The following is an 18,276-nucleotide window of genomic DNA, read 5'->3' on the forward strand; positions in this document are numbered from 1 at the left end:
ACCCTTCTAGTCTAGATTACTTCCTCGTAGTACATGTAGTTCAGTAAATTACCATCCCTTTGACATTACTGTCTCAAGAACCACAGCATGTACAAGATGAACACTGCATTTTTCTATTCTTTCCTGAAATTCCACATTAAAAAAAAAAATCTCAGCACACCTTCCAATTAGGATGAATGCTATTTTCAATATTACTGTGTTAAAAAGCCAGAGAAAAAAGTAGCTACTCATGATCAATTTACTAAGCTAAGGTCTTTTGGGTTTAAACAGACAAAGTTATACTGCTTGCCATAATTTTTGTTAGTACAAGTACTGATCAAAGGATACCTATAATTTGCATCTTTTTTAAAAAGCTATTAAAAGAAAGTCTTTTTAAGAGCACATCTACGTAAGGCACGGTGCCGGTACTGAAGGAATTGTTCTAGTCTTCTAGGAATTTATAATATAAGACTGATCGTCATCAATGGTATTTACTGAATGCTTACTTTGTTCAGAGCCCTGAACTAAATCCTTGGGCGAGCACAACAGAGTTGGTGGACACGCTCCCTACCTACAAGTTTGCAATCTAGAAGATAATACTGAAATGGAAAAAGGTACCAAAGGGTACTACAACATACAAAACTGAATAAACATCAAACAAGGTATCTGCATGATGCACAAAGTAAGGTAGAAATAAATGTAATTTGCTGGGGGGGAGAGGAGAGAGGTGTTAGTCATGGGTGTTACATGTTTAGACAGGGCAGAGTTCTGGGAATTATTACTTCAACTCCAGTTAGTCAGAAAAAGATAAGCGAGTGGCATTCCAAATAAAAACCACATTTGTCAAGGGTAAACATCAACCTACTGAATAAAGTATTACCTAAATTAAAAAAGCTCCATTTTAAATAGAAAATGGCCCTGTTTTACCATGTACGAAGCTTCTTTAAACCCAGTTCCTGCCCTTCAGGTGCTTATATATATTAAACAGATGCCAGAAATGGATGTTGAAAAGGTGTCGCTATAATGCCATTGCAACACTATTCAAAACTCATATATTTTATTTACTCAGGAGGAAATTCAAATTCAAACTGCTCTCCATCAAACTGGTTCATCACAATAAATCCTGCATAATGTGCACTGAAATGGCTTTTGAAAAAGAGGATTCCCCGTGGCTGATGAGAATTTCTGTTAGAAAGGACCAATTTAAAGGAGGAGGCTGGGAGTGAAGGAAAACAGTGATTTTGCCGCTGAGTCTGAGGACAAATGCGTTGTCATAACTTTGAGTTCCAGGGTACCATTAAATTGTATAGACTGAACTATGGAGGCCAGGGAGTTGGCACTACATGAATAGAGCAGTTCAAAAGGAGAATCGGGAACAGCTATTGATGAAGAGATGCTGCGGTTCGCTAAAAGCAACAATAAAATTAAAATCCAAATTCAGCGACTAAAATGTTCCACCCATGGGAAACAAGTAACTTCCCAAGAGAAACTCAATCTTATGGCTGTTAGATGAGCGTGTTTTCAGGAAAAGTATCTTCCATTAATACAAACTTAAAATCCCCACACGAATTATAACGCAAAGGGACCTGAGTTTCTCATCCCGCTGACACCTATTATCTCAGGCAAGTGACTATTATGCTGCACCCTGTTGAGTGCCAGTATTGGGATACTGTAATTGTGGATGCTAAATAAAAACCCCTGCTGATTTTAAAAAGCTCTTCTCCACAGTATACCCTCTGCTTATCAGTTACAGAGTATTCTGAATTAGTGGCCCAGGTCTTTTGGACTCAAGAATGACAAATTTTTCTCCCAGCAGACCAATGAATCTTTGGCTCCATGTGGTGGGAAGAAGCCTGCTTTCTATGCCAAATAGCCACCCCACTACCACTGTACATCTAAATGGTGTTTTTCTCTTCCTTACCGCCCCTCCAAAAATACTTTGTGGGTTTTATTACTAACTTGTAACATTCTTGTGACGTTTACCTACGATGAATAATTTCTAATAGCAGACCTTGAGATCGATTTATTTAATTCAGTCTGATTCTGCGCTAACAATCTAATTGTTAGGGAAGAGGCACTTGAGAAAGTGGTGTCCTTTAGATTTCTAGCCACGTTTGGTCAGTGTGCTGTGCTCTATTTCAGGAAAGGCTTGGACTTATTATAACCTCCTACTTAAAGCACCTCCAGAATGTTGAATTCTGAGCCAACAGGGGTCACTTTGGCTACTTTGGAGAGCTTTTATGGCTTATTTAAAGGCTGTTTAAAATAAGCTGGAACCATTCCCAAAGTGATCCACCCTGAAAATGAAAGAGTTTGATACCACAGGTAGTGCCATGCCTACCCTAAAAATTTTAGTTGTATGTATAATGACTCATAAAAGTTTTTTCTCCACAACTCTGTTCCTCTTAAAAAGTATCCCTTCTCCCTAATCTCTCCTTAACCCCTCCACACCCCCTACTGAATTACAAGCAATCTGCTTTGATTTCTTACTGAAAGAGAAACATGAAAATGACTCGCTTCTTACATGCTTTTTGAAATGAGTATCAATCGATACCCACTATCAATCAATCTATCGAGCGCTTAGAGTTATACCTTGCGACTTTTATTCCAAGATATGGAAATTAAGGCCACCATCTTTTCTTTTCTTTTTTTTTTTCATTTTTGCCTTCACTCACAAATCAATTTCAATTTCACACAGTGGTCTGGTCAAAAGGGGAACCACATGATAGTGATAGTTGTAGAGAGTGAAGAAGTGGGGTGGAAAAAGTTAAAAAAAACCCCACCTTCTGGACACACCATCTAGGAACAGTGGAGCCATGTTTTCCCAGAACCCGCTTTTCCTGGGCCAGGCTAATGGAAAATGGGTGAAAGCAATACATTCCTTTGGTCATACTGGAGGGTGAGAAGGGTGAATGCCAAGCCTGGAAGGGTGAATGCTAAGTCTGAAAATCAAGACTCGACTCACTTCTCTTGCCTGGAGCTGATATTGCCTTTAGAGCTGCTGGAAACAGTGGTGATAGCGTTTATTAAGTTCTTACTACATGCTAATCACTGAGGAAAGCCCAAGCCCTAGGGCCTGAATCTCTCTTTCTCTGCCACACAAACCATAGAAGGAGTCTTACTAGAAGCCAGGTCCTGGATCAGGAAGGGCAAGTAGAAGGGGATCAATCAATCAATCAGTGGTAATTACTATGGTAATTATAGGGCACTTCTGATGATGATGACGATGGTGTTTGTTAAGTGCTCACTATGTGCCAGGGATTGTTCTAAGCACTGGGGTAGATACAAGATAATCACGTTGGACACAGTCCTGTCCCATATAGTGTTCACAGTCTTAATCCCCATTTTACACATGAGGGAACCAAGGCACACAGAACTGAATGACTTGCCCAAGATCACACAGCAGACAAGTGGCAGAGCCGGGATTAGAAGCCATGACCTTCTGACTCCCGGGCCCACACTCTATCCACTAGGCCATTATGTGCAGAGGACTGTACTAAGAGCTAGGGGAGAGTACAATCCAACTGTGTTTCATAGACACGTTCCCTACTCACAAGGAACTTCAAGACTAGAGGCGGAGGATTTGAATTACAAATAGAGAGAAAATGGTTCTACTGGCTTCGAGCCACAGTAGCTGGGACTACTCTCCCTTTTCTCCATCGCCTCACTCCTTCCCCTGGGGCGCCCAGGATGGAATAGGCGGGCTTAACTCCAGTGCCAAGCCTCTATGCTCGCCTCTGTACGGATTGTGCAATCTAGTGCAGCAGCAGCCCTATTGGGAGAGCAGATGGAACAGGAGATGGGGACGAGAGGACAGTGAAGAGCTGGCATGTGGACCGGTGGACCCCACTGCCCACCCAGATCCAGGCAGGGCCACTGCAGGAGCGGACAGCGTCACCTGGCTCACCCGCCGTCCGGGCCCTGCGTCACAGTCTCAGCCGGGGGCAGGCGCCACATTAGGGACACGCTCCCGTGCTGCTGGCAAGCCCCCGATTTGGGTAGTTGAGTGGCCTCCCTATTCCCCCCCTCCCACACCAAAATCACCCACTTTGAAATCATTTCAACCGAAAACGGGCATACCGGCACTAATTGTTTGACCGATGGTTAATTCCACACCCTTCTGGCTTACTTCCACCAGGGTGGGAGGAGACATAAGAAACCAAACTAGCTTACTCACAAGGACCTCCTGTTGCCAGGGCTCAGTATGTACCCTGTTGTTGAACAAGACTCTCATTACTGAGGTACGAGCTGTTGGCAATGAGAAAGGCTGTGGTACTCGAGATGCTGGTTGCAGAGAGTGAAAGAATGGAAAAGCAAAAAAATGAATTTTAAGGTAAGTGGATAGAAAGAAGGGCCTGTCTTCCTTGCTAGTGTTGGGCCTTAGGGGGCTTCTCCACTCCTCATTCCCACATTCCTCTCACTGGTGAGAACCCTTTGTAAACATACAGGACAATTTCACAGTACTCCATTTTAGCCATGGGCAGGGCAATCATGCTTCCTCAGAGGCCTCTTCCTTTCCTGGGCTAAGCCAGTAGGAGGACCAGGAAAGAAAGCCATAAGAAATGACAAAGGCAAAAAAAAATAAAAAATAAAAAAAAAATAAAACTTGTGGGGGCGGGGAGGACACTGGGGGAGGTTATACCTTGCTTGCTACTTTCTAGTTAGAGAAGCATAGCAGATAGAACCCAGGCCCGGGAGTCAGAAGGTCATGGGTTTTAATCCCAGCTCTGCCACTTGGCTGTGTGACTTTGGGCAAGTCACTTCACTTCTCTGTCTCATTGCCCTCCTCTGTGAAATGGGGTTTGAGATTTTGTATCCAACCCAATTTGCTTATATCCACCCCAGTGCTTAGTACAGTGCCTGGCACACAGTAAGCACTTAAATACCACAACTGTTAACAGGTTCAGCATACGTGTAAGGCCAGTTGGGAAAGCACAGAGCCTTCATGTACACACTATAGTTGCAACAAGGACTTCCATTTATGGAAGTCCTAATCTTTGGGAGCTAGATGTAAGGTTCCCCTTGTCTAGAATTCCCTCCCCATAATGACTGAAAAGCTCAAAATTGTTCATTTTAAGGCCTCGTACAAAGCCTCCTTATAATAACTGTGTTATTTGTTAAACGCTAGTGCCAAACACTGAACTAAGTGCTGGGGTAGATAAAAGATAATGAGGTCCCATTGGGGCTCACATTTCAAGTAGGAGGGGGCATTTTGCAGATGAGGAAACTGAGGCCCAGAGAAGTTTAAGTGACTTGACCAAGGTCACACACAGCAGGTAAGTGGCAGAGCCAGGACTGACTGGCCTTCCCAGGTAAGCTTTTCAAGAACTTTAGTTTTAAGCATACGGACTTATGTAAAGAGTCCAAATAAATGAACTTCTTATGAAATCCATAGTAAACCACTAGATAGTAAGTGTTCATATGAACTGAATTTATATTTAGCTATGCACTCCTTCCAAAAGAGTAAATGCGGGATCTGTAATTTCCCCTCAAAAATAACTATGGCATTTGTTAAGCACTTATTATGTGCCAAGCACTGTTCTAAGCATTGAAATAGATATGTGGTAATCAGGTTGTCCCACATGGGGCTCACAGTCTTAATCCCCATTTTACAGATGAGGCAACTGAGGCACAGAGAAGTTAAGAGGCTTGCCCAAGGTCACATAACAGATAGGTAGCGGAACCAGGATTAGAACCCAGGTCCTCTGATTCCCAAACCCTTGTCCTTTCCAGTAAGGCATGCTGTTTCCCTCAATCCAACCAGGGGGATTAAAAAAAAAACAGATTTGCAACACAACCTCTGATTTTCCTGCTTCTTCCTGCCTTCAAAGATGACAATGCTGCCCACAAATTCTCTACAATTACTGCATAATTTCTGTGGACTATTTTACTACTTTGATCAATAGCTGTTTTAAACCCAAACATGGAAAAATTATTTCGTGTGCCTCAACCACAAGTAGGTGGCATATGCCTCAAAGTTTTTATTTTGGGATTGGTCCCAAAGCAGATTTAGAGCAGCATTATGCAAATACCAGAATTTCAATGCCTGTTTGCAACCAGAAAATTTTATGTATAAAGAAAACACACTGGGATGATTCGAAAGTGCCCTCTGCTGGATATTTCTGGGAATATTAACAATCAATAACATTGTGGGGCAATGAAATGTCTCGAGAAGAACCCCAGAATCACTACTTCTTTCCAGTGATTCATACATACATTTATTCAGTCGCATTTACAGAGAGCTTACTGTGTGCAGGGCACTGTACTAAGAGCTTGGAAAGTACAATTCGGCAACAGAGACAATCCTTACCCAACAACGGGCTCACAGTCTAGATTCATTGCCCATGATGCTGTAAATTTCCACCTCAAGTAGGGAACTCATTAATCTACACACGTGTTTAATGTATATGCCTAGCACGTTGTTGGAGTCAGTAACACAGCAGTATGTTAATCTTTGCATGGACAGTTCAAAGGTGCAGTTCTAGCTCCTATATGTTTGCAATCTAATGAAACAATCCCAATACAATATTCAATAATTTTCTGCTTGGGTTCTTTTTTTCTCCCAGGTTATTATCAGAGGTGGAGTCAGAATGACAGCTACAAGAGAGATTATTAAGTTAGCTGTGCTTGGAAGATACACCATTTTCTGGTTTTATTTCATCGAGAAAGGTTTCCTAAAGTTAATGGCCTCTATGTACTGAGTTTTAGTGAGAGGAAAGAATTAACTTGGTGAATGTGAATTGGAAAACTGGTTTTGGCATACAACATGTCATGGAACAAGTCAAGGTCAGTAGACTAGTACCGAAGAAACAAAAGAAAGGAAATCAATCACCATTCATCTTAAATTTTTGGTTTTGTTAATTCCAACCCCATGTCCTGAAACAATTGCCTTTATAGTGACAGCTCATTTTAATGTGTCATCATTACCCCCAAGAGGGTGTAAAATGAAACAAATTTGAGTCACATCCTCACAAGCCATTAAATCAACATTTTACTAAGAATTCCAAACCAATGCTGATGGGGGTATTTATGCTTAATGAATCTGAGTTGGAGCTTAACTATTTCATAAAACAAATCTTTAATACTCTGGACCAAACTGTCCCTGTTTAAATTAGCCAAGTCACCACTCAAAACGTTCTGATATCAATGCTTTCTGAGAAATTAAATATTGCAGTTTTTTTTTGGGGGGGGGGCGGTTCATAGTACTTAAGTGCTTACTATGTGCCAGCCACTGTACTACACTGCTGGACTAGACACAAGCTAATGGGGGGGACAGAATCCATGGGATTGGGTGACCTAGAATGCTAGTTCCTGCTCACCCTCATCACCCCAAGTACCCCGCTGCTCTTCCTGCACACATCTCTGGACTGTTCATTTGCTGTGGGCAGGGAATGTGACTGTTTATTGTTATATTGGACTTTCTCAAGCACAGCGCTTTGCACACAGTAAGCATTCCGCAAATACGAGTGGATGAATGAACCTGGAGTAGATCGCTAATCGGGTAATAAAATCATGCATGGGCATATGCTATTGTGTATTTTTGGAAAATCAGCAAATTACCCTGATTGGGTTCCACTGTCCTACAACTTTTTCCCAAGATCACTTGAATTTTGGGATGATGCTATGAGAACTGCAGGGTGTGGTGCTACCAATTAAATAGAAGCTCTAATAAGTTTCCTTCATCCATTTACTTGAAAAATAATTTCAAAATTAAATTTTCTGACCTCAACACTTAATTCAAGATCAGGTTGTCCTATCGGGAGGCTGATACTTAACAGCTCATCTAAAATGTATTTTAAATGGCTTAAACAATGGTGATGGGCTATTACAAGCTATGCAGGGAATGTCTTAATAGCCAAAGGATATACCTCAGAGTTATTAAATGAGCTTATAGAACTTGTCCGAACAAAACGTTTTTAGCATTTCAGTTAGCTCACCTGCTTGTTCACAGTCTCTAATTAGTGTGATCACCATGGTATGATCTTCCTGACAGTGGTTACCTTATGGCGACATGTCTCTTCTAATAATAATAAGAAATGTGATATTTGTAAGTGCTTTCTAGGTGCCAAGCACTGTACTAAGTTCTAGGGTAGATACAAGATAAGAAGACTGGACACAATTCCTGTCCCATACGGTGGTTGCAGTCTAAGAAAGAAAACAGGCATTTCATCCCCATTTGGCAGAAAAGAAAACTGAGGCACAGAGAGGTTAAAAGACTTGCTCCAAGTCACACAACTGGCAAGAGGCAGAGCTGGGATTAACCCCAGGTCCGTTAAGAGCTCTTAACGTGCTCTTTCCACACCGCACTTCATCTATTTGTGTGAGTTCAGAACTAACTATAAACCAGACGTAACAGTGAAAAGCAAGAGGGGATTAATTGAAGATCTGAAATGCAGTCTGTACAACAACAGTGATATGCTGCTTACTGCGACAATGCCTCTGTTAGCCGCTCAGTCATCTGCAGAGAGAAGACAAATGATGACCTGTTTCTCAAGCACTTGATATGTGGGGAGGTGAAGTAGGGCAACTACAAGCAGGGCACCCAAGGATACAAAGAAATCTCTCTCTGTGCTTGGTGGCATAGTTATGCAATGCTGGGAGAGAGCAGGACACAGTCTAAACTGAAAGAAAGCAATCAAATTTGAACCCAAGGCTTTAGAAAGTCTGTGGGGCAAAAAAAATATAATAATAATAAAGGAAGAACCTCAGAGAGCAACTGGTGATGCAAGAGTGGCTTTGACTGCAAACTAAAAGAAGCTGTTGCTTGTACTTAGGATGAAATGGCCTGGCTGGTCAAGCTGAACCTATATACGTGGTTAGGACCACGCAGGACAATGAGGTCTGATGCCTGATTGTTCCCACTTGTCGCATGGGGAAGAAAATATTAATCTATTGACGATTACGGTCAAACGCTTTACCTAATGTCTTCATCTGTAACGATGAAAGCTTTGCAGAGGGGTTGAGATGTGTTCAGCCAAACAGCAGGGTTCTTTTCAACAGCAGCAGAGATCTGCCCTGTTATTGGTGCGGAGCTGGTGTGCAAAGCGCTGGCAACAGCAGATAGTAGGGTCTCGTCGTTGTTACCCGGACCAACTCCTGAAAATATAAAAACAAAAAGTATGGTGCATGTCAAATGAAAGGATGTCTCCGAGAACCTGGAATGCTATCTTAATATCATCGCTGGTTAGGAATCTGATATTTCAACCACAGCAGCGTGGCTCAGTGGAAAGAGCACGGGCTTTGGAGTCAGGGTTCATGAGTTCAAATCCCAGCTCTGCCACTTGTCAGCTGTGTGACTGTGGGCAAGTCACTTAACTTCTCTGTGCCTCAGTTCCCTCATCTGTAAAATGGGGATTAAGACTGTGAGCCCCACGTGGGACAACCTGATTCCCCTATGTCTACCCCAGCGCTTAGAACAGTGCTCGGCACATAGTAAGCGCTTAACAAATACCAACATTAATTAAACAGCAAAGAATATCCCATCAATTAAGTAAAATATTTACATTCTGATATGGGAAATACTTAGCATTCACAGATTTACACAAAAGCTGATTGATTTAATAACACTTCAATGTAACTTTTATGTCATCTACTATGACACTAACATACATAAAAGGGACATACAGCTCTTTAAGCAAGGTCAATTATTTCAGTGATCTGGGTCTTTTTACAGCAGTTGTATTTGTCCTCAAATGTCCTTTTGAATATATCCCTTGAGGTCTGAAACAGTTTAGCTCACTTTTACGTTAGGAAAGACCTTAATACTTTTTACTTCGGTGTTCTCGGGAATAGTACCAATGTGGACACATTACACTACTGATTTTGTATAAGGCTCACAAGTAAAAAATACCCCTAAACAATAATGCACAGGCAGTTTTGATTATTAATAAATGTTAATTTGAGTGCATTTGTGTGAGCTGAATGCAACACGGAAAAATCTCGGAAGAAATGGAAGGAACTCTTGTTACTGTGAAAGATTTCTGAGCAACATAAATCAAATAGCCATTCCATTATATTTCTGGTATTTTCCTTGAGGGTATTCAAAATATCCACCACAATTTCACTTAATAAGGAATGCCATCTACTTAAAAAGTCTATGCAATTACCTTGAAGACCTTTTGGTAGCTCCATGCTTTTTATAATTTGTTCTGTTACGTCAGATGCACTTAGCCCTTGAAGCCTCTTCTCCCAGAAAAGCTGAAATATGAAAATGCCTTGGTTAGCAGAGTAGAAAAATCCATGAAAACCAGAACCAGCCTACCCCAGTACCTTAGCATAGTACTTGGCCCATCTGCATGGTCACTATCATAATTAACAATACAGTTGAATCATGAAATGAATTCATTTTCTTTGTCCAAGATGTTATCTAATGAATATATAATTCAGCAAGTATCTTTCAATTTTTTGAAATATGTCAGCTTGAAAGGTTTACTCAACAAAAGCTGTCCTGTATTTCTATTGCTAAGCAAAGTTACAGCATTGTTAAAAATTAGAATATAAAAGGAAGTATAAACTAAAAGTATACAGAGAAATCATTCATTTTTCTCAGAATTACTATAATAAACTCCTACAAATTTCAAAAAGGCAAATTCGTATCTGCAAACTAAGTTTTTTATGCCATAAGAAACCAGTAGCCATCTTTTCATGTGTTCTTTAGCATAATTCATACATTTAATCAGTCGTACTTATTGAGTGTGTACTGCTGCGAAGCACTGTACTAAGTGCTTGGAACAGTACGCTATAACAGAGTTGGTAGACATGTTCCCTGCCCACAAGGGGCTTACAGTCCTGGATTGTAGTTACAAATATTACCATTATAGTTGTAATTGCAAATCTGATGAGTTCAATGGCTGACACCCCTAACTACCTATTGAATAGGCTCAATATCCTTCAGTGATCAATAGTTCTCAGTATTATAATGACAACTTTTCCAAGTTTTCCACCCTTATTTTACTTTTTCCCATCGTTGTGTCTCATTAATCTTTAAATCATCATTTTAACGGAACCTTATCTGATTACACATGTACAGAAGAAAGGTGGCTATCTGAACTAGCCTGGGCTCCTGTTCAGATTCAAAAGGTATGTGTGGAGCGGGGCGGGGGAGAGAGACACAAAGAATACTGGATTTGGGCATTTTAGAAAGATGGACATCCTCTCTCTTTTGTATTCCTACTTAGTTCTGGTTCAGAGAAGTTAATCAATGCAGCTTTAACCTCCACCAGGAGTGGACAAACTATGGCTTGGGCAGCAGGCAGTCCATGAAGTGGGTCAATCCCGCTGCCCCCCAGATCCAACGAAGAATACAGCAGTAGTAATAATATTTATTAAGCCCTTACTGTGTGCAGAGCATCATACTAAAAAGGCTGGGAAAGTTTACAAGGGTGGGAATTCGAGCTGGACACTGACCCTCGAGGGACTCATGTCTGCTTTGTTCTCCTATCATGAGGGGGTTCCATTCCTGACAAACCCCACGTTAAGGAAAACTCGCAACATAGTAAGTTTGACTCGATTACTGCTGCACACGGCTCTCAACCATTTCTGGCGACACTGCAGTGTGTTCTGTCCCAACAAGCCCAGCTCCTTAACTTCCCAACAGCATTAAAACATACAGGGAAAATAGAGTTAGAGAAAAACTGAGTGTATCATCATCACTGTGGCCCACATCGCCTTGATTCTATTTAGTTGCCATTGTTTTTACGAGATGTTCTTCCCCTTGACTCTATTTATTGCCATTGTTCTTGTCTGTCCGTCTCCCCCAATTAGACTGTAAGCCCGTCAAACGGCAGGGACTGTCTCTATCTGTTGCCGACTTGTTCATCCCAAGCGCTTAGTACAGTGCTCTGCACATAGTAAGCGCTCAATAAATACTATTGAATGAATGAATGAATCAGCATGCTTATAGTGGCTGTACATTTGTGTGCAACATGATGGCTCACATAACATTAATGCCACAACAATTTTATGATACATATTGTATGTGTTGTTTCCAATAACTTACTAAACAACAACAATTTAATAAAACTTGCTAAAAAGTTCTCTGGCCCATCAGGCTCTGCAATCATACGCACTACTGAATGAGTATGGTTGAATAAAAGTTAAATGCAGTAGTGACAAATAGGACACAGATCTATATTCTGTACCAAATGATCAGAAAAAGCTTGTTCATTGTCCATGTTTTCCTCTGCATCTCCTTTCATACAAAAATCAACTTTAAAATCATGGGTAAACGCTTTGCTTTGGAAATACCGAAAACTGCCATGGATGTGACTTAGCTGGGGCAACAAAAGGAAGAAATATTAATTAACACAATTAACACACAATTTTTAAATAATGCGATAGTGGTGAAACAAGGAAAGGATGAGCAGGGCAGCTACAGCTGCCCCACATATAGCAGAATTGGAGATATAAAAAAGTTACAAGCCACAGATCATCTGGAACCCCTCCCTTCTGATGGACACCAAATGGACAGGGAACCTTTCTTGCCTCCTCAAAATTGGGGAATGGAATTAAGCATATTCTGAGATCCTGAGCATGGTAGGCAAAAAACGGCACTTCGGTTACAACATGAAGAACACCTCACAACCTCTCTCATTCCACATGCTGCTCTCAATCAATCACTCACTCAATCAATCAATGTTTGATAGTACAGAGGTTTATACTAAGCACTTGGGAGTAACTTCTTCTCCCCCACAAAAACCTTACAATTTAGAGGGGGAATAAGTCATTAAAATAGATAGGGGAAATGGGAGAATATAAGGATGTGCTCATAAATCCTGGGGGAGTGGAGTGAATAACAAGTGTTCAAAGGGGCCAGATCCAAGTGCACAGGCAATGGAGAAGAGAGGGCAAAGAGGAAAATTAAATCCTTCCCTGACTCTTGTAGGAGATGTAATTTTAGGAGGGCTTTGAAGGTGGAGAGTGATGGGCTGTCGGATGCGAAGGGGGAGGGAGTTCCATTCATTATTGTCTGGCATCTGGTGACAACATCTAGTTCCTAGGAGATTGAAGGGATGTGAAGGAAATGGGGAGGAGAGTAAGAAGGGAGGTGAAGAAAAGGCCAGAAAAGAAAAAGAAGTGGAAACTGAGGTATGGGAAGGAAAGATTTGACTTGGGGGGCATGAAATAGCCAGAACAGTAGGCCAATCAGGGGAGAAACAGAGTGTGGGGAGAAAAGTACAGGGGAGGAAAATGAAAACATAAAATAGGCAAGAAAGAGAGGGGGAGAGGAAGATGACTACTTTAAAGCACTCAATCACCTTGCCCCCTCCTACCTCACCTAGCTGCTCTCCTACTACAACCCAGCCCACACTTTAGCTCATCATATGTCAACCTATTCACTTTACCTTGATGTCATCTATCTCACCACTGACCCCTCATCCACATCTTACTTCTGGCCTGGAATACCCTCCCTCTTCATATCTGACAATTACTCTCCAACCTTCAAAGGCTTACTAAAGGCACATCTACTCCAAGAGTTCTTCCCTGACTAAGCCCTAATTTCCTCTTCTCCCATTCCCTTCTTGCCGCCCTGATTTACTCCCGTTATTCAGCCTTTCCTCAGCCCCACTGCACTTATATGCATATCCATAATTAATTTATATTAATGTCTGTCTCCTCCTCTAGATTGTAAGGTCATTGAGGGCAGGGAACATGTCTATCAACTCTGCTAAACTGTTATATTGTACTCTCCCAAGCATTTAGGACAGTTCTTGGCACACAGTAAACATTCCATATATGCAACTGATTGATTAATACTGAACTCTTCTATTGAGAAAGAGAAATGAGTCCAAAGAGTGGGAAGAGAGGCCAATTTTAGACAGATTCCTAAAGGAGGGAAAAAGACTTCCAGAAAGACAAGTGGAAAGAGATTATGATTTAGAACAAAAATTAAAAGAGGACTATAGGAAGAAAGCAGACACACAGATTGGAAAGAACAAACTCGGTGGGAAAGAAATAGAGGAGAAAAGGCAAGACAATATACTTACTTCCAGAAAACAAGCTAACACACAAGTCAGACAGAGAAGGTGGGAGGGGGGAAAAACATGAGACCAAGAGAAAGGAACTAACTTGGAGAGGCACAGAAGACCAGCAGGAAGAAGAAATAAGGGAAGAGAAATATGCTTTGGACAAAACAGGTACCAGGGAGAAGACAGAAAACGCAGGGGATGAAAGACTAAGAGAAGCCACAGAAAATACAACAAGGTTTCCCAGGGAAAAGACAATTCAAAAGTCTCCAAAACAATAAGATTTAGAATTAAGAGGGTGAGGGAATTTTCAGCCTGAAGTCTATTTGAGGTGTTAAAATAACCTTCAACAACTGTCCACAGATACCTGGAGCCATACACTCGGAGCAATGTAATAGGGTACAATGGTAAACGGTAGGTGAAAGAAGGTCAAAGAGAGTAAGCGCTTAGTAAAGTGCTATGCACCCAGTAAGTGCCCAATAAATTCCAATGATTGATAAGACCAAGCCAAACCCATGTTTTCCTCAAGCTCCTTGATGGCAGGACTGTGTTTGATAATAGTACTCTATGCTACTAAGCACCTAAGACACTGCGCTAACACTGAAAGTGAACAGGAGGAAGTGTGGCCTAGTGGAAAAACCATGGGACTAGGAGTCAGAGGACCTAGATTCTAATTCTGGCTCTGACACTTGCCTGATGAGTGACTTTGGGCAAGTCACTTATTAACTTCTCTAAGCCTCAGTTTTTGCATATAAAATGGGGTTTCAATACCTGTGGGTTTTTTTCTGTTTTTCTTGTTTTTAAATGGCATTTGTTAAGCGCATACCGTATGACAGGCACTGTACTAAGTGCTGGGGTAGATATAAGCTCATCAGGTTGGACACAGTCCAGGTCCCACGAGGGGCTCCCAGGCCTGTGTTCTTTCCGCTAAGCCAAGTTGTTTCACGCTGCTGAGCCTGTTCTGTCTCCTACTTAAAATGTGAGCCGCATGTGGGACAGGGACCGTGACCAACCTGAGTAATTGTAATGACCCCAGCATTTAGAATGGCACTTGAAATTTAGTAAGCGCTTAACAAATACCATAAAAAACCCAAAAACAAAATAAATATTGATGAATGGAGAAAACAGAGGAGTGGGCTCATGTGGAAACAAAAATAGAAGAGAAAACCAAAAGGGAAGGAGAGAACAAGTTGACCTTAAAGATAGGTGTGAAGAGGGATGAACACCTTGAGAGAGGTGGTGGAGGATGAATTTGTGGAATGGCTCTTTGCTGGTTCCAAGATAGATCAGGCCAAGAGTTACTCACAGGCACTGGTCTAACAGGATTATCCTGGGAATCCAAAAGTGGAGAAGTCCATGGAAACTGAACAAGTGGAAATTCCAAACTGGCAGAATGTCCACTAGGCCTGCACTGTGTGAAACAATAACTCACAATAAAGACCAAACAAACCCGAAAGCCAGAGGAATGGGAAAAAGCTGGAAAAAAAAAATTGCAGTTAACCACCAACTGCTTTTCCATCCTTTAGACCCCAAGCAATATGGTCTTAAGGATATAGGATTTATGTACAGCAGGGGGCTGGGGGGGATGGAGAAGGAGGAGGGGTGGATTTGGGGAGCTCAGACCTGATGGTGTTAATTTTCCTAATGAAGTAAGTGGCCAGATTGTTGGGGGGTGAGGGATGGGGGGGGGGGGGCGGGGCGGAGGGGGTGGAGGAACAGGGGCCTGAGGAGGTAGTTAAATGTCTGAAACAGCTTACGAGTGTGAGGGGCATGGGTGTCAATAAGGGAAGAAAAATAGTTTTGCTTGGCTTGGTGTTTAGACTTTTGCCAGCAGCGTTCAGCAACTCGAGCATAAGAGCGAATGAGGCAGACAGCTGCAGTGATCCAGAGCTGTGGGTTAGTGGTGCGAAAGCAACGAAGGGAAAGGGGAGCGAGCGAGTTGAGTTGAGGATGGAGTTGAGAGCAGTAATCTGGTCATCAAGAGTGCGTAGAGAGGATAGGGAGGCAAGGTGGGGTGTGATACGCTGAGAGAGATGGATGGGGTCAGGAGAGCGGAGGTCTCTGTCGGGGAGTAATACAGCTTAACAGGGGGGAATAGTATGAGAAAGGAGGCAGGTGAGAAGGTTATGGTCAGAGAGAGGGATTTCAGAGTTGGTGAGGGTGGAAATAGTGCAGTGAATAATAATAATAATGTTGGTATTTGTTAAGCGCTTACTATGTGCCAAGCACTGTTCTAAGCGCTGGGGGAGATACAGGGTAATCAGGTCGTCCCACGTGAGGGTCACAGTTAATCCCCATTTTACAGATGATGGAACTGAGGCACAGAGATGTTAAGTGACTTGCCCACAGTCACACAGCTGACAAGTGGCAGAGCCGGGAGTCGAACCCATGACCTCTGACTCCGAAGCCCAGGCTCTTTCCACTGAGCCACGCTCCACTTCTCTTGCAGTGGTAACAGATGATGAGATCGAGGGTGTGACCAAGTCTCAACCCTCTCCTCTACATTCCCATCTTTCCCAGCAGTATCTTCAAAGGAGATCTCCTCCCTCAAGTGCCACCCCCTTCACCTGTGCTTCTGACCCCAATCCTTCTCATCTTATAAAAACTCTCAACCCTTTCTTCCTCCCCTCCTTCTCTTCCATTTTGAACTGCTCACTCTCCTAAAAAAAAACCCTCTTGGCCCCACTGCCCCTTCCAGTTATCGCCCTATCTCCCTCCTACCCTTCCTTTCCAAACTTCTAGAGCAAGTCATCTACACTCGCTGCCTCGAATTCCTCAACTCCAACTCTCTCCTGGACCCCCTTCAATCTGACTTCCGTCCCCTCTACTTCACCGAAACTGCCCTCTTAAAGGTCACCAATGACCTTCTTGCCAAATCCAATGGCTCCTATTCCAACCTAATCCTCCTCGACCTCTCAGGTGCTTTTGACACTGTAGACCATCCCCTTCTCCTCAATACGTTATCCAACCTTGGCTTCACAAACTCCGTCCTCTCCTGGTTCTCCTCTTATCTCTCTGGCCGTTCATTCTCGGTCTCCTTTGTGGGCTCCTCTTCGATTCCTCAAGGGTAAGTTCTTGGTCCCCTTCTGTTCATTTATACTCACTCCCTTGGTGAACTCATTTGCTCCCATGGCTTCAACTATCATCTCTACGCAGATAACACCCAAATCTACATCTCCTCCCCTGTTCTCTCTCCCTCTCTCCAGGCTTTGCCTTCAGAACATTCTCCACATTAATTTCCACCCACCACCTAAAACTCAACCTGCCCAAGACTGAGCTCCTTATCTTCCTGTCTTCTCTCTGACTTTCCCATCACTGTAGATGGCATTACAATCCTTCCCGTCTCACAAGCCCGCAACCTTGGTGTCATCCTTGACTTCACTCTCTCATTCACCCCACATATCCAATCTGTCACCAAAAGCTGCCAGTCTCACCTTTACAACATCGCCAAGATCCGCCCTTTCCTCTCCATCCAAACTATCTCGCTGATACAATCTCTCATCTTATCCTGACTGAATTACTGCATCAGCCTCCTTTCTGATCTCTCATCCTCCTGTCTCTCCCTGCTTCAGTCTATATTTCACTCTGCTGTCCGGATTATCTTTCTGCAGAAATGCTCTGGGCACATCACTCCCCTCCTCAGAAATCTCCAGTGGTTGTCTATCAACTTTCGCATGAAGCAAAAACTCCTCACTCTTGGCTTCAAAGCTCTCCATCACCTTGCCCACTCCTTCCTCACCTCCCTTCTCTCCTTCTGCAGCCCAGCCCAAACACTCCACTCCTCTGCTGCTAACCTCCTCACTGTACCTCGTTCTCACCTGTCCTGCCATCAACTCCTGGACCACATCCTACCTCTGGTCTAGAATGCCCTCCCTCCTCACCTCCACCAAACTAATTATCTTCCCTTCTTCAAAGCCCTACTGAGAACTCATCTCCTCCAGGAGTCCTTCCCAGACTGATCCCCTTTTCCTCTGCTCCTCCTCTCCTCCCCATTGCCCCTACTCCCTCCCTCTACTCTACCCCCTTCCCCTCCCCACAGTACTTGTGTTATATTTGTACATATTTATTACTCAATTTTATTAATGATATATATATATATATATATATATATAATTCTATTTATCTATTTTGATGCTATTGATGTCTGTCTACTTGTTTTGTTTTGTTGTCTGTCTCACCCTTCTAGACTGTGAGCCCACTGTTGGATAGGGACTGCCTCTATCTGTTGCCGAATTGTATTTTCCAAGCGCTTAGTATAGTGCTCTGTAAACCATAAGCAATCAATAAATATGACTGAATGCATGAATGAATGTACACATTGAAACTGCAAGTA

General features: G+C 42.5%; 1 protein-coding gene across 1 annotated transcript in view; it reads right to left on the bottom strand.

Annotated features, from left to right (window-relative positions):
- Positions 1–18,276, bottom strand: part of MBD2 (methyl-CpG binding domain protein 2) — an 86,496-nt gene that overhangs the window by 6,541 nt on the left and 61,679 nt on the right. The window contains 2 exon segments of the mRNA XM_029059860.1: positions 8,898–9,075; positions 10,086–10,176. Of these exon segments, the coding sequence (XP_028915693.1) occupies positions 8,898–9,075; positions 10,086–10,176 (269 nt within the window).

The sequence above is a fragment of the Ornithorhynchus anatinus genome, chromosome 3 (genome assembly GCF_004115215.2).
Source record: "Ornithorhynchus anatinus isolate Pmale09 chromosome 3, mOrnAna1.pri.v4, whole genome shotgun sequence".
Classification (NCBI taxonomy): Eukaryota; Metazoa; Chordata; class Mammalia; order Monotremata; family Ornithorhynchidae; genus Ornithorhynchus; species Ornithorhynchus anatinus.